The following is a 17,642-nucleotide window of genomic DNA, read 5'->3' as shown; positions in this document are numbered from 1 at the left end:
GAATCATTTTTTACTTCAAGTATTATTTTTTTTAGTTCCCTTGCTGCTTTATTAAATTTATTTTTATTGCTCACTGTTCTGTTTTGTTGCCAATTTCTTCTTAGCCTTCTTTCCTCTGAAATTTTTTCTTTTATAGTAGGAGGGCAGAATTCTTTTCTTGTTGACTGTTTGTAGTTTGGAGTTGCTGCCCATGAAGCTTTCTGTATGTTTTTTATGAGGTTAGTTATTGCCCATTCAACATCTGCAGGTGTTTTTAATGGTATTTTTAAATCTATTGCTTCATCTAATACTTCTTGAAAAGTATCCCAACTGGTCTTTTTATTGCACAGAGCGGGTGGATTTGGATTCTGAGTTATATCGGAGTACATGTTCATAAGGACTGGAGTGTGAACCGAAGACATGTCTAAGCTGGATGTTGCTGTGATTAGTTTGCTGTCAATTCCTTTTGTGATATAGAAATCAAGAAGGTCTGGTATTTTATAAGGGTCCGAAGGCCAATATGTGGGTTCTCCTGTTGACAGGTAGTTTAGATTATTGCAATGCATTGCAGTTAGTAGTTCACGACCCTTAGTAGTTGTAACTCTCGCACCCCATACTGTGTTTTTAGCGTTGTAATCTCCACCCGCTATAAATTTGTTTCCAAGCGTTTTGAAGAAAATCTCATAGTTGTCTCTTTTATTGTTGTACTTGGGAGGGCAGTATACAGCAGATATTTTGGTGATTCCAGTAACTCCTTCTATTGCAATGGTAGTGGCTTGTAGGTGATTTTCTGTATATCTTTCCAGTTCGTGATGTTTTATTGAGTTTCTTATTAATATTGCTGTGCCTCCATGTGCAGTCCCATCTGGATGGTTGGTAAAGTAGATTTTGTAGTTAACTAGGGCTAGGTGACTTTTATTTGTGAAGTGAGTTTCAGTAACTAGCATGACATCTATTTCATTGTTGGTTATGAAACTTTTGAGTTTATGAGTTTGCTGGTTTAAGCCGTTTGCATTCCATAATGCTATTTTTAGTGTTTGGACCATTATGATCTATTTGAGACAAGAGCGGTGATAATATTCATTATTGTTCCCATGACATTTTTAATACAGCATTTAATTTATCATTAGCTGTTCCTTTAAAAGACACTTGTGATAAATGTGATGAATTCCTAATCAATCTAAGACAGTTAACGTCTGAAGCTGAGTGAGAAACATTACAAGTGATGGTACAAATTGAAACAAATAGACAAGGAGATGTCCATCAATAGCCCTGGACAAAAAGTTTTAATGTTAAATTTACAAAAATGTCTTCCTTGCCCAAAGCTAACTGATCCTCAAAGTTTTTACAGTCTAAAACTCTGGTGTTTTAATTAAATAATTTATGATTCAACGGAAAAATAGGCAAACTGTCTAATGTGGGATAAATCAATTGCTGGTTGAGGTGGAAACGAAATGGCCTCATGCTTGATCCAATACATTCATTCATTACCTCAACCTCAAAGCAAAACTTCTATTGTTATTTGGACCAATAATTGTTCATCCCAAAACCGGAACTTACAAATGATTATGTGCTACTTTTATCTACTTTCGAGATATCCACATATAAAAGAAATCACTCACAAATTCCTTTTGCGAGGGCGTACGCACATGGAGGTGGACAGTATACACTCAGTTATAGAACGAGAACCTAAAAATACCCTAATTTTTAAATTATTATCTACTCCATAGGATTGGTTACAGTTGGCTAAAATTTTCAGAAAAAACAATTATTCCAAAGTGTGTGAAATGACAATTTCTAATCTTAAAGACTTTAATAAACTGTGCAATTCTTATGATTCGCCATTTCTAATTAAAATTAAAACTGAGAATAATGAAAAAAATTTAATTTCACAAACAGCATGTATGCAATTCAGAATTCAGACAAGAGAATCCTAGGATTCTGTATTTTAAAACGGACTTCGATAAGAGTGTAGACTTAACCGAAGAGTTGGTACATGAAATCATCAATCTGTAGAAGATTCTCTGATTTCGTTGAGAGATACCTTAAATCCGATAAGTACTAAAACATTCAATGATCTTCTGCTAGTGGGTTACAGCGAGGATTCACGATTGTTTTCAGACTCTAGTGCATAAAGACACAATTCAAATTACTGATATAACGGCAGTAGCCATGCTTTTGTTAAGTTTTTAATTATTTTTTTATGTACTTCAAAAAGTTATTGACTGAGGCATTTAATACTTCAAAAGGCCTCCGACAAGGATGTTGTCTATCTCCCACTCTGTTTAAAATATACCTTGACCAATCCTTACAGAGGTGGACGAAAGCAGTAAAACCGATGGGACTGAAAGTGGGACTAGTGGGAGATGACTCCCTATTTACATTATACTTTGCGGACGACCAAGTTGTAATAGCCCAAGATCAAGATGACTTAAGCTATATGATACGGAAGCTAAATGAGCATTACCAACAGGCAGGATTAGTAATAAATATGGATAAGTCAGAATACTTCATAGTGGGAAACGAAGACATTGAAAACCTACCATTGGAACAAGGACATATTGTTGGTGTGAAACAATGCAAATATTTGGGAGCTATATTTAACAAACGAGGAAATAGTGAAGATGAAATACAACACAGGATCAATAAAGGTAGAAGCATCACTAGATCCCTCAATTCAATTTTATGGGACAAAGATATCAGGAAGGAAACAAAGAAAAGAATATATGAAAGTATAATGAAGAGCGCTACAATCTACGGTGCAGAAGTTTGGGACATAAGTGCAAGAAATAAAAAGAAGCTACTTAGTACAGAAATGGACTTCTTGAGGAGAAGTTGTCAGGTTTCCAGATTAGAACATGTAAGAAATGAAACAATTAGAGAACGTATGAAGGTGGAAAAAACTATAATGGACGATATTGAAAAGAGACAGCTGACATGGTTCGGGCAAGTTAAAAGAATGAATGAGACTCGCTGGCCGAGAAAAATATTAGAGTGGGTCCCACCGGAGAGAAGAAGAAGGGGACGACCACGGAGAAGCTGGAGGGACAATATTCAGGACGCAATGGATTCGAGGCAATTAGATGAAGATACGTGTTACGATATAAAAAATTGGAAGCTGGGTATGGAGAGGCGGCGACAGCCGTAGAAATCCATTATATATAAAAAGTTATTGCTAATTTTTTTAGTTAATAAAAATACAGTTGCGTTACAACCATTTATGTTTTTTTTTTCGACTTTTTAAGTAGTTTTTTTATTACTCGTATTAATGGTTTTGTTACAAATACGTCCGTATAATATTTTTAGTTCTTTATACCCAAACATTTCCTTAATTTTGTAAAATAGGTATATTTTTCGTAATAGAGCTCCGTCTTTGCCATAGGATAGGTAGCAAAATTAATATTAAGTCACAGTCAAAAATTTATTTTTCATAGCGAAAATGTGACAAGGTAAAAAGAACAATGATCATTAATCACATTTGAAGAGTACAGGGGAAAATCAAGGAATGTCACATTTTATACATATCGAGATAAACACCAATAAAGGTTTAATTCAGTGGTTTCCAACCTTTTTGTACCTGCGCCCCCCTCTAAAAAAATAAAATTCTTGCGCCCCCTTAATTTTTTAACAATCTAATTTTACAAATCCTCAACTCAATCTTGAAAATTTGCTATCACTAGATAATTCTATTATCATTTCCTGCTCTGCTATCGTAAGGCCAAAACCATCATATTTTTTAATCACAAACGGGTTTCGAATCCATTCATATTTGGACATGTCAAGATCTTTAAAGTAAAACGAGAATTGCTTCCATAGATTGGTCAAATTATTATTAATACGAACTTTACTTTCTTCTATTTCATCAGCAAGACAGGTAATTTTAAAAGTGGGAACATGTCAAAATTTTTCAAACTTATTATCCACAGTTCTAATTTTTTCATAAATGCAGTAATCTTGTCTTTCCGCGTAAATGCATGCATTTGAGGCCCTTGCATTGATTTATTTAAAATACTGCACCTTTGAATAATATTAACTAAATACGCAAGTTTTACAAGGAATTTCGTGTCATAAAACAAGTTTGCTTATTTTCTATTATTATCAGTAAATAATATGGCGATCGCTTCTTTTAGCTCAGACACCCTTTGAAGTATTTTGACACGAGAAAGCCAACGTGCCTCACAATAATATAGAAGTCATCTATATTCTGAACCCATGGCAGCACACAATATTGCGAAAAGCCTTTCACATATTGGGCTATTTTTGATAAAATTTACAGCTCTTATAATAACTTCAAATACTGTTAGTAGATCTTCACCCATATCTCTTAAAACAAGCGATTGTCTATGAATCGTGCTATGCGTAAACTGCACGAAGAGCCTTTTGAACTCGTGCGTGTATACAGGCATTTTTTCCTGCCACAGATGGAGCTCCATCTGTGTATAGTCCCACAGAATGTCATTTTCAATGAAAAAAATTATCAATGATATTAAAAACTTCACTTGCTGTAGTATTATCTTCAATAAGTTTACAGAATAACATGTCTTCTCTAACATCAGTTTCCACAACATATCTTACATATACGTTCTCAAGTGTGCATCCTTAAAATCGGTAGCCTCATCAACGCGAAAGAAGATAGTTTTACTTTTTCTATTAATTGATTGAAGAGATCTTCAGATATTGGTCTTCCCATCGTATTACCTGCAAGTGGAATGATTTTAAGTTGATCAGCATATAATTTACTGAGCATCATAGCTATTATACCAATAGATGCAGATAGCATTAGATAGCAGGTAGATTCATTTTTTTCGACACCTATTCGACTTCTTTGGTTTGTATTCGAAAGTGATATTTTGGAAACAGCTGCACGCCCCCCTTGCAACACTTTCGCGCCCCCCTAGGGAGGCGCGCCCCACAGGTTGGAAACCACTGGTTTAATTACTATGATATCTAAAAACTACTTAAGAGATTCTTAGCAGAATTCTAGCAATTATTAGTCTATAATCCAGTGGCGTACTGAGCATGGTTCCGTGGGTTCCGTGGAAGCAGGGCCCGGGCCCCGCAGGGGCCCGCTCTAGCGCAATTTTTGCTTCTTTTGTTTCTAATTTGATGGGGACATTTTAAAACACACAAGTACACAGTACACACTAGGAAATCTAACTGCTTAATAAATTTTAATTTTTGTGGAGGTACTTATAAATAAAAACGAAGAATACCTACCAATATCAAAATCAACTGGGACACAGGGACTTAATAAGTCCGGAATTGGATGAACTAACTAATTCTAAGCAACTTTTTTTCTATACCGTTTTTTCACTAAGTCAATACTTTTCGAGTTATTTGCGAGTGAAAATGTTTATTTTTCAACAAAAAAAAAAACACGTTGCAGGCGGTTTTTCGCAAATAACTCAAAAAGTAAGTATTTTATCAAAACAATATTATTAGCAAAATAGCTTATAAAATAGTAAAAAAAAATGGTGTATATACAAAGTCCGTAGACCCAGTAGAAGCACTGTTGTATCTAACGAAAAGTTAGTTCCTACTAGTCAAATTCCAAATCGAATATTTCAATGTGAAATAACCAAAAAATCAAGCACTTTTCGGGAAAAACTCAATTTTTTTAAAGTATTTGAAAAAAGCTTTACTTTTGTTTTGTCCATTTTTTATGTTGGTAAAAAAATCGTGAAAATCACTCCCAATTAGCATCCGAAATTAAGTTAATCCTTACCGCTTCAGAAATTACTTTGCTTATTAATTGTTTATAACATCTGTAAGATTCATTGTTTCAAAGTGCTTATTTTTTAAAAGGCTCCAGTTAAATGGGCTTACACGAGTCACTAATCATACGAGCCATATCTTAACCAATTTTGTCTTCGAGAAAACAAAAAGTCCAAAATACAATAGCAAAACCTAAATTTTTTTATTATTCGAGATTTTTGGTATGTATCACCAATAACTTACAAGGGACCAACTTTATTTTGAGCGTTACATACTTAATGTTGATGCTAATTAGAAACTTTGTTAAAAAAAAACAAAAATAGAGCTTTTTTAAACACTTAAAAAAGTTGCGAGGAGTTTTTCCCTAAAAGTGCTTCATGTTTTGGTTATTTCAAGTTGAAATATTCGATTTGAAATTTGACGAATTACCTACTTTTTATTACCTACAACTCTGCTCCTACTGGGTCTGCAAACTTCGTATATACACCATTTTTTCTTTTTTATAAGCTATATTTCTACTAATAAAATTTTTTTCGATAAAATATTTACTTTTTGAGATATTTGAGAAAAGTCTAAAAAGGTGTTTTTTTTTTGTTGAAAAATAACCATATTCACCCGCAAATAACTCGAAAAGTCTTGACTTATAGTGAAAAAACACTATAGAACTAAAGTTGCTTAGAATTAGTCAGTTTATTCAATTCCGCACTTATCTTGAACGTATGTTTTTTCACCCCCGAGAAGAGGTGATGCTCACCCCCAGGGCAAAAGCACACATCGGCATAATATCACTTTTTTCTTTTGACATGTTAGCCATATGTACGCCAAATTTCATGCCAATCCAAGCGGTTTTTTAAAAATTACAGCAAAAGCCCCGAGTAAATGGACTATAAATTAGCTTGAGTTTTTATAAATATGGATATGATATATATTTTATGATATATGCTGATGTGTGTTTTTATTGGGCGAGCGGGCCCGCATCCCAACTAAAACCAGGGCCCGCTGATCTATCAGTACGCCACTGCTATAATCTTAATATAATACTAATCTATATTAACTTATTAATTTAATAATGCACCAAAAAACTGCTAACATTCCTTATTTTTGTCCAGTGGCGTGCGGACAAACCTGGTCCTTCGCCTGGATAAAAATTCTTAAAAAAATTATATAGACTGATCTTTCTGGTTATTGTTCTTAATCGATAGTCTAGTCGATAGTACTCAGTTTTTGCTACCACATGGCGAGAAAAACCAAAATTGATGAAAAAGTGACATTCCTTGTTTTTCCCCTGTACTCTTCATTTATAAGGATTTGCTTAATAAAATTTAATGTATTAAATGGAAAATGTTACAAAACTATTTTACTCCTGCAAAATTTACATTTTGTGACTTATACACTTTTGTTCTGAGGTACGAATATTACAATATTGTACTGTCGCTAAAGAGTTCTAATAACAACTGTTTTTTTTATTGTATAACAACAGACTAAAAATCTAAAAATTAAAGGAATAACGCAGAAAATACAAAAAATCGATGATATAACTTAATTAACCTATGAAATGCCAATAGTGTCAGAATTTTATAAATGCCATTAGTGTCAAAATTTGATAACAGTGGAGTAAACTTGCCTGACCAATTACAAACAAGCTTTATACGGCGCGGGAAATTTGAATTACTATTCTTGGTTTAAAAATAGACTATAGATACCCAAAAAGTATGTTAAAAAGATCAGCCGGTGTGACATAAGTTAAGACAGAATGAAACCAGTGGCGGATCCAGGGAGGGGCGATGGGGACGATCGGCCCTCCTCTTAAACCAAGGGATTTAATTTTTTTTAATTATTTCATATATAAAGATTATAAAAACATTCATTTATATTTATAGAAATTTAGCCAATCGGTCCCCCTCTTAACGATGCTGGATTCGTCACTTTTTACACGATTTTACAAGAGCACATTAGGAGAATAACTAATGGGAGTAAAAAGCAGCATCACTACTTGGGAAAACGTATCCAAAACGAAATTATTCAGCTTCTCCATGACCAAATCAAAAATAAAATTTTAAACTTTTTGAAATCAGCAAAGTATTATAGCATAATTTTAGATTGTATATCTGATATTGCTGGGGTGGAACAGATGACTAATGTTGTATATTTTGTCGATTTAGGTTCTTGTTCACAAAGTGTTAAAATTGAAGAACATATTCTTGGATTTGTGCCTGTAGTGGAAACCACTGGCTTGTGAGTTACAGAGTCCCAGAATGAACTGGGAATACCTTTGGAAGATATGAGAGGACAAGGGTATGATAATGGGGCAAACATGGAAGAGAAGAACTTGGGAGTTCAAAACAGAATTTTGAAAATGAATCCAAGAGAATTTTTTGTCCCATGTTCTAGCCATTCACTTAACTTAGTCGTGAACGATGCTGATAAGCCTCACAGTTTGCAGTTTCTTTCTTTTCCTTAGTGACAAAAATTTACAACTTTTTCTCAGCGTCTATTCATTGTTGGACTATGCTGAAAAATCATATTTCTAGCCTAACATTGAAATCTTTGTCCGAAACTAGATGAGAATGTAGAATAATTGATGCAAATACTCCCATTAGATACCAAATTGAAGAAATTTACGATGCTCTTGTAGAAATCACTGTGAATAAAAACAACGTTAACATGGTTGCCCATGAGGCAAGCTGTTTGGCAAATCAAATCTGTGATTTTACTTTTCTTTGCTCTGTGGTAATATGGCATGACATTTTACTTCACATTAACGTAGTCGCGTATGTAGAGTATTGATATGGGAGCGTATAAAGCTATCAGTTTATTAGAAAAATCGGAAATCCCCTCAGAAAGTCTCTCAGAAGTGATTTAAAATTCCAGGGCTATTTGACAGACGCAAAAGAGTTTATTAAAGTTAGAAATTGAGAACCCGAAAAGGAGGCACAGTAATAGCCAGAAAGAGGAAAGTGAAAAAATAATTTGGCCATGAGGCTGAAGATGAAAGTATGTGCCTAGATCCAGAGACACGATATAAAGTTGACTTAATTATAGACACAACCGTCAATGCATTAAGTAAGTGATAAGTGATAGATTTCAGCAAATTAAGAGCCATGGTGAAATTTTTGAGTTTATGGGTATACCAAGGGGGGGGGGCGGTCGCCGATCTTTCCCAGGGCGGCAAAATCCCTAGGGCCGGGCCTGGAATTTCATGCATATAAGACATACCTTTTTTTTATAAAACTCTCGAAAGTAGAATTGGTATTTACTGCATCATCGTTGATTTTTATCGGACACACTGAAAAATCGCATGACTTGTTTTGAATGCTCGCAGAACTTAAAAATTTGATCCAAGATCATTAGGTCTCATAGTATGATCTATATGATAAGATGTACCTTGTACATATTTATTATCATAATTACTATTAATATTATCACCCAAATTACGTTGATTTAAAAAAAAATAATTAGTTATACTGCGAAATTTGAATTTTTTACTTTTTAAGTTCTCGGTAGAAGCTTCTGATTCCTTTCGTTTATTTGACATCTTATAAACTCTTCGTAAATCACAAACTATATTAATATAGAAGAATAAACTCAAAATACTATTAATCACGCTAACAATTTACAAACTAAGATCTGTACGAATCAGTATTAGAGATGTTAATTGCATCGATACCCAAAGTACACTAATTACTAATAATTAATAAAGGTATTCTTTTTTCGTGGTCAGCTAAATCGGCGCGGCGTCTGAACATATTTATATTTTCAGCGAATTAATATAGTTTTTGCTAGGCGCGCAATTTTCGAGAGATTTTCGGCGAATCTGTTATCTGCAAACGATTTTATAATTATACGTGGAGATGCTTAAGTATGCGTTCACAGTATATAGGGTTACATATTTTTTTAAATATGCTTATTGTGATCATTTTTAATTCTTACTGGCCCAAAAACACTGGCGTCACTGGCCCGTTTTAGCCAAGCCCATACTAATAAAATATATTTATATGTAATTCATAATTCATATAATATTGTAATTTTAAAACTGTATAATTATCCATTTGAAAAAATAAATGAATGTTTTTGTAATCTTTATACTATAAAACAAAATCACTTGGGTTGAGGGGGGGGCCGATCGCCCCCATCGCCCCCCTGGATCCGCCACTGACTAGTCCAGGGTAATAAGGTTTTTTCCATGACACTCGAGCAGCCAGGGTACTGAAGCGTTTTTTCGACAGGTCATACCTATAAGAGCAAATTGTAACTATTTCCTGCGTAGGTTCTGGCGGCCATTTTTATTTATAAACAATTAAGTGTCTAAAAAAGGGCATTTTTCACTTTTTTTTCAAATTAATGGAAAACAGTGAAACTTAGGGTTTGTTTAGTACAAATATCTTTGAGATTATGAAAAAAGCTTTAAAATGACGTATTGCAAAGTTTGATATACTCATTTATTGTTAATATAATTGCAAAAAAAGGTCGGAATTTCAAAAAAAAATAATTTCGCAATATCTATTGTAAAAATTAGTGTACAGCTTTGAAATTTTTGTCATATAAGGGTTCTTTGGTGCTTAATATGTGACAAAAATTTCAAAGCGATTGATTCAATTGTTTAAATTTTATTCAAATTGTTTATCCCAGAGAGCATTTTTTTTGCAATAACATAAGTCAGAAAAAAATGACGTTAGAACCATTCCACGGCAGTCAAATGAAAGAGCATGAGTTATATTTTCAACTTGGTTTAAAAAAAGAGAATAAAAAATGCATTTATTAGTAATAAATAATTATGCAAAAGTATCATAAATCTTTCCTTATAAACTTTTTATTTTGTTATATAAGAAATTATATATATTTATTACAATTTTTTATCAATTATGATTGACAGGGTAAAAAAGTTAATTTTTTTTGGAAAAAGTTATTTAAAAAGTTTATAAGGAAAGATTTACGATACTTTTGCATAATTATTTATTACTAATGAATGCATTTTTTATTCCCTTTTTTTAAACCAAGTTAGAATAGAATAGAATAGAATAGAAATATGCTTTATTGCCATGAAAAATTTTACAATTTTATCGACAAAGCTTATAAATAGTCAAAAGAAAACAAAACAGTAACAATCCAATTTACTAAAATTACATAAATCGTCAATAAGTTAAATAAAATAAATAAATAAATCGAAGTTAAAACAGAAATAATCAATTGCAAAAATTTAAATAAATTGCAAATCCATAGTTTACCAAATAATTAATAAAAAAGGTTTAAAAGTTAAAAAGTTAAGCTGCTGCATATGACACCCAAATATAGATAAAAAAATAATAAAAATACTACTTGTGCAAAGGGTACTGTAATTTCTTAGTTATTGACTAAAATAATCTTCTACTGAATAATATGGTCTTTCAGACAGGTAGGCTTTTGTCAGTTTACGGAATTTGGGAAAAGATGGTGCAGATTTTAGTTGTAGGGGGAGATGGTTGTACATTTTTTTTGCGGAATATAATATCGATTTCTTTACTAACTCCGAGGACGGGATCGGCAAATAGACGTCAAACGTAGAATTTCTCGTGAAGTAGTGATGATTAGGTCTTGGTGGAAAGACATGTAGATGTTTACGAATTAAGCAAACAGTTTCTAAAATATACAAAGATGGAAGGGTTAAAATTCCGTGATCTTTGAAGTAACTTCTGCAGTGTGTTGTTCTTCTGAGGCCAAACAGATATCTTATAGCTCTTTTTTGTAATTTGAAAATAACATCGAATTGGGCAGCTGTACCAGAACCCCAAAAAGGAAGACCATAACGAAGATGTTACTCGAACAAAGAAAAATATGTTATTTTGGAAGATGCTAAATTGAGTTCATTCGAAACAGATCTTATAGCATAGCAGGCTGAGGAGAGTTTCTTCCGTAACAAATCGATATGGAGGTTGCTGTCTAAAAAAATGCCAAGAAATTTTACAGAATCAACGGTACTGATCTGGCTGTTATTAAGAGGTAAGGGTTGAAGAGCTCCTTTATAAGACAATGCTACTGTTTTATCTACGTTAAACGAGAGTAAATTTGAGTCAGACCAGGTTTTTATTGTAAGTAGATCAGAAGTTATAGTAGCATGAAGAGTTGCAATATTTGAGTTGCTCCAAGTGATACTGGTATCATCAGCAAAAAGAAAGATGTTTCCATCGATTTTTAAATTAGTGATGTCATTAATAAAGATAAGGAAAAGTAGAGGACCCAATACTGAACCTTGAGGTACCCCACATACAATGTTTTTGAGACTAGAGTCTTTATCATTTGCTCTAACCAGTTGTTTCCTATCTTCCAAGTAAGATTGGAACCAATCTAAAGAAATGCCTCTAATTCCGTAGAAATTTAGTTTTTTTATCAAAATGTTGTGATTTACACAATCAAAAGCTTTGGCATAGTCACAAAAAACAGTGGCAGTGCAAAGATTATTGTTCAGTGCTTGATATACCTCATGTAGTACAGAAAACATGGCATCAGTGGTGCATTTATTATTTAAAAAGCCGAACTGATTTTGTGATAAAATGTTGTTTTCAACTAGAAAGGACATAAGTCGGGCTTTTATGAGTCTCTCAATAATTTTGGAGAGTACCGGTAGTAGTGCAATAGGTCTATAATTGCAGGTATTAGATATTTCACCACCCTTATGAAGAGGAATAATGATGGCTGTCTTCAGGCACTCTGGAAATTTACCTTTCTCAAAAGAATCATTAATTAGTGAGATGAGGACTTCTAACACATTTTCTGGAAGATTAGAAAAAATTTTGATCGATGGACCATCAGTACTACAGGAAGATTTGCTTTTGATACTATTAATTGTTTGGATTAGTTCAGATTTAACGACTGGTTTTATAAAGAATGAATTCGAGACCTTTCTTGAATTAGGGAGATATGAAATGGGATCTTGTTGTGGCAAAATAGTTGATGTAATATTTTTACTCACATTAACAAAGTATTCATTTAGATTTTCAGGGTCTGGAAGGGAAAATGTTTGAGCAGTGTGGGTTTTATTTCGAAGATCGTTTATTATGGACCAAGTTTCTTTTGCAACACTTTTGGAGCTTCCCAGGCGGTTCTGGTAGTAGACTTTTTTAGCTGATTTTATAAGTTTAAGATAGGTTGCCCTGTACTTGATGATATATTCAGTGATAGAGATGTTGGTAGTAAATTTCTTGATATAAAGAGAACGCATATTCTTGGAAGATATTCGGATACCTTTAGTAGTCCAGGGTTTGTGATGTTTTGGCTTAATTGCAATTAAAGGAAATGCTTTATTGAAGATACAAATAAGCTTATCTAAGAATTCACTGAAATTATTATTCACGTCCATGGCAGGAAAGCGCCACTCAGAGGTTAAGCATAAATTTTGGAATTTACGAAAGTTCCGGGTGGAAAAAATCCTGCCTAAACGTCGGGTTTTCGAGGAGGGTTTGCTGGAGATATTAAACTTCGTATAAACTGCTTCATGATCAGATAGTCCAGCATTAATAATTGTAGAGTGGACATCAAGTGGTGAGAAATCTGAGACTGTATAATCAATTATGGTAGATGAAGTTTTTGTAATCCTTGTAGGAGAATCATGCTCTTCTATTTGAAAACCGTGGAATGGTTCTAACGTAATTTTTTTCTGACTTATGTTATTGCAAATAAAAATGCTCTCTGAGATAAACAATTCAAATAAAATTTAAACAATTGAATGAATCGCTTTGAAATTTTTAATACATATTAAGCACCAAATAACCCTCATTTGACAAAAATTTCAAACCTGTACACTAATTTTTACAACAGTTATTGCGAAAATAATTTTTTTTGCAATTCCGATCTTTCTACGCAATTATATTAACAATAAATGAGTATATCAAACTTTGTAGTATGTCATTTTAAAGCTTTTTCCATAATCTCAAAGATATTTGTACTAAAAAAATCATAAGTTTCACTGTTTTCCATTGATTTGAAAAAAAAGGGAAAAATGCCATTTTTTGACAGTTAATTGGTTATAAATAAAAATGGCCGCCAGATCCTACGCAGGAAATAGTTATAATTTGTTCCTATAGGTATTATGTACCTGTCGAAAAAACGCTTCAGTACCCTGGCTGCTGAAGTGTCACGAACAGGGTATATTTTTGTCTTATTACCCTGGCCTATACTTAGATAAGAAAAATAAGTGTTTACAGAAATTTAATAAAACGACTAATGATTAATGAATAGATTAGTTGAACTAACTTAAAAAGCACAGGACTGAAAACTAATATGTACATACAATCAAGCAATACTTTATCTTTGCATAAAACGGCATTAAACATCAAACTAAATATTAAATTTAAAAGTGCATTTTAAATAAATATGACAATACGTGACGATACCTCTTTTTAATCCTACCTCTTTCCTGTACCTGTAATCCTTTGGAGTGGTGTATAAATTTTGCTTATTGTTATCTATTGGTGCCGACAAGACAATCTATTATACCTACTCTTATTGCAGTTTTATGATGGTTTATGGCTTAAGAATGGTTCATGGACTTATGGTTTATGAATATCACTCTAACCTAATTTGTTATCATTTATCATTTCCTATTCGTAAAATGAAATAATTTTGAAAATTTATTTTGTTTTATCAATAAAAATTTTCTTTTAGTGATGTTTACGGGCCCCATTAAAATGCGCCCGAGGCAGGGGCCTCATGGGCCTAGTGGTAAAATATTCCCTGGTTTTACCAAATTGGCAAAATTACTTACTAAAATTACTAGCCAGTTTTGTCTGAGTTTAGCGAACCGACTATATTAACATTTTTGCCAATAAAGTTGACAAAACTTATATTTGGAGGTTCAAAATAATTTTTTTTTAAATAAGATTTTTTACATCTGGTTTTGGTAACACTTTAGAAAAAGTCACGCGTCGCCACTGGCTATATTTTAGATTTTGATCGCCAAAGTCAAATGCGAATGATCCCCACTTTCCCCTACATAAAATGAAACTGTAAATTATTGTAAGTTTATTGATTGAAATAAACGTATATTATTAAAACATAGTTTATTTTAAAATTTTATAATTTCTTTTCCCGCACTGAAGGGACATGCATATCCTCCCACCGCACCGTCACTGTGACGTTGTCATCATTCTCGTGCATTGTAGCATGTGGTTGGATCGGGTTCGAAATAGTGGGAGAAGCGCCACATGGAACTTCTTTCAAAAGTTTATCTCTTTTCACTCCGTCGATAAGGCCCTCTTGTGCGGTTGTAACGTTTCAATTACCAAAGAATGCAACAGTGATTATATTTCGTCTGCGTATCAAGTAACCTTACCACCATGGATGCACAGAGTTTCCAAAGTGACCAAAACATCGAATATCATTTAGTGACAATGTTTGAAAAACTAGAAAATCTTAGAAATGATACAGTTAAAACTTCGGAAAAATCGAAAATTCCTTTACAAGTGGAAATCCGTACTCTGGAGTTTTGGCGGGCGGTTATTTCGGAGTGCTTATCGTCTTTTATTTATGTTTTTATAGTGTGCGGGGCTGCTGCAGGGTCCGGTGTTGGAGCTCCTATTTCTTCTGTATTATTGGCCACTGCACTCGCTGCAGGATTTGCCATGACTTCGCTGACCCAGTGCTTTGGGCACATTTCAGGTAATTGTTTACAACTACACAAATTTTATTCCATATTTTTGAAACTAAGTTAAATAAACAATAAAACTGCTTTTTTCAAGTCAAAAAATTATATTTGATATTATATTATGTATTATGATAATTTACTATTTTATTAGCTGTTTTTATTGTCAATTTTCAATAATCTACCACTTATATTTTTTTTAATGAGTACCATTGCTAAATTTATAATGGTACAAAAATCATTCGTTAAGGCTTTTTGATATTTTCTAACGAGTAATTTATTGTGATGATCCCTGTTTTTTTATGAAACACATTTTGTTTATTTTACCACCTGTTGTTATTCCCTGTTTGTTTTGTTATTTATTTCCATGTGTTTCTAAGTAAATAAAATAATTTTACTTTAATAAACAAATGTGTTTTATACAATTTTATATATCTAATATATAAATTATATAATATTTTAAATAATTCGTCTCTCCATAAGCTCAAAAATAATTTCTCTAGTAGCCGCCCTTCTGCCCTTCAACCATGTACCATTTTTGCGAAAAAAAAAATTTGCAAAACCACTAAAAATGGATTTAAACTACGTTGTGTATATACCTATAAACGAAAAAATTGTCATTTCAGTTGGATCACATCAGAGAGACTTCTTTTCAAAAAAAACTTTTCAAAAAAAAATTTTTTTCTTGACAAAATCGACAAATTGCACGTTCTTGCGTCATACTTGATAAGAAATTATAATTCCTGACATTTTCGAAAATGACCTTTCAGCGGACACGTTGGCACCTGGGATGCACAAGTAAATGTGTAAAGCAATGTCAAAATTAGGGAAAATATCTTTCAATCCACTTAGTGCAGTCACTGAAGGTTTTCACTTTCACCCCCGATATCGTTGAACCTCCATCAATTTTCATGAAAATTGGTGAGTAGTATTGGAGGATACCTCAAGGAACAAAGGTGACATGATGCCAACTTGCGTTTTTACCGTGGTGGTAAATGCCACCCCTTCTCGAGGATGAAAATTATTTTTTTTAATAATTCCATAAATCGATAGAGAGGCAAATTTTAAGCAAAATTTGTTATATAAAGTTATTAATATAAATCAATACTTTTTGAATTATTAAAGATTAAAGATTTTATTTTTTCGTAAAAAAATGCATATTTTAAAGCTGTTTTTCAGGTAGAATTCAATAACTATAAGCTTTTACAAAAAAGTTATTATCAAAATTGAAGATAATAACTGCTTAAAGAACTAAACTAATGTTAATTCAAAGTGAGTTATGGTTAATTGACTGTATATTTTTTTGACGAGTACTCAAATCTAAGTATTCAAGCGTAAATAACGGGAAAAATATGCATTTTATAAAATATACCTACTAAACACTGACTTGTCAAAGTACTTCGGAGTACCTATCAAATAAGCTCCAGTAGAAGTCAATATCATCCATCACAATTATTAAGCAAGGTATGATGAAAATAAGAAAACCCTTAGAACTTTTTAGGAAAAGTGAAAAATAAAACATACGCCATTCCACAAAAATTAAAATTTATAGTAATCCTTAGAAGAATTTCTTTATATTAGCATAAATAATGATTTCAACAATTTTGACTGGTTTAGAATGCATATTAAAAAAAAGATATAATTTAAAAAAATCAGAATTTTTAAAATTATTGTAATTTTCATTTTCTTTTGATAATAACTCCAAAAATACTCAATATACGTAAAAAGTGATATGTATAACCACATTTTAGTTTTCTCTGTATCAAATATTTTAACTTTATATAATTATATAAAACTACAGGGTATATAACTATAGGGTAAAAAATAACCGAGATAGAAACGTTTAAAGCTTAAATTTTGCTGCGAGAACCATGTAACCGGGGCCATTTAACATTTTATTTTTTAAAAAAGTAAGGGGTAAGTAAGATTAAATTCATGGTTTAATAGTCAATAAAATTAACTTTCAAATGGTGTTATGGCAAACCTGATATCGTAAAAATTAACGGAGTTATTAAAAAAAAATAACTTTTTGGAAAAATTCTTAAAAGATAAATTTTGAAAAATATTTGGTGCATAAATTTTAATGCTATCAACTTGTTCGGGGGCTCATTTGATAGATATTTCTAAGTACTTTGACAAATTAATGTTTAATAAGGTTATGTTATATTTATAAAATGCATCATTTTCCCGTTATTTAAGCTTGAATACTTATATTTGGGTACTCGTCGAAAAAATATATACATTCAATTACCTATAACTCACTTTTAGTTAGCATTAAAAGGTCTTTTCAGTAAGGAGTGTATTTCATTTTTTGTTAGATTAAATTTTGGTAGTC

The 17,642-nt window shown here is 32.3% G+C and overlaps 2 protein-coding genes across 2 annotated transcripts in view; one reads left to right on the top strand and one right to left on the bottom strand.

The window, feature by feature from the left end:
- The window catches only part of LOC114339791 (neuroglian), a 128,912-nt gene that overhangs the window by 87,702 nt on the left and 23,568 nt on the right, over nucleotides 1-17,642 (bottom strand). The window lies entirely within an intron of this gene.
- Nucleotides 14,849-17,642, top strand: part of LOC126893337 (neurogenic protein big brain) — a 175,836-nt gene continuing 173,042 nt past the window's right edge. Inside the window, exon 1 of the mRNA XM_050663397.1 lies at nucleotides 14,849-15,324. Coding sequence (XP_050519354.1) covers nucleotides 15,003-15,324 — 322 coding nt within the window. The 5' untranslated portion in view covers nucleotides 14,849-15,002. The remainder of the gene's footprint in view (nucleotides 15,325-17,642) is intronic.

Source organism: Diabrotica virgifera, chromosome 10 (assembly GCF_917563875.1).
Source record: "Diabrotica virgifera virgifera chromosome 10, PGI_DIABVI_V3a".
Lineage (NCBI taxonomy): Eukaryota > Metazoa > Arthropoda > Insecta > Coleoptera > Chrysomelidae > Diabrotica > Diabrotica virgifera.
This window is presented reverse-complemented; position numbering and strand designations above follow the sequence as displayed.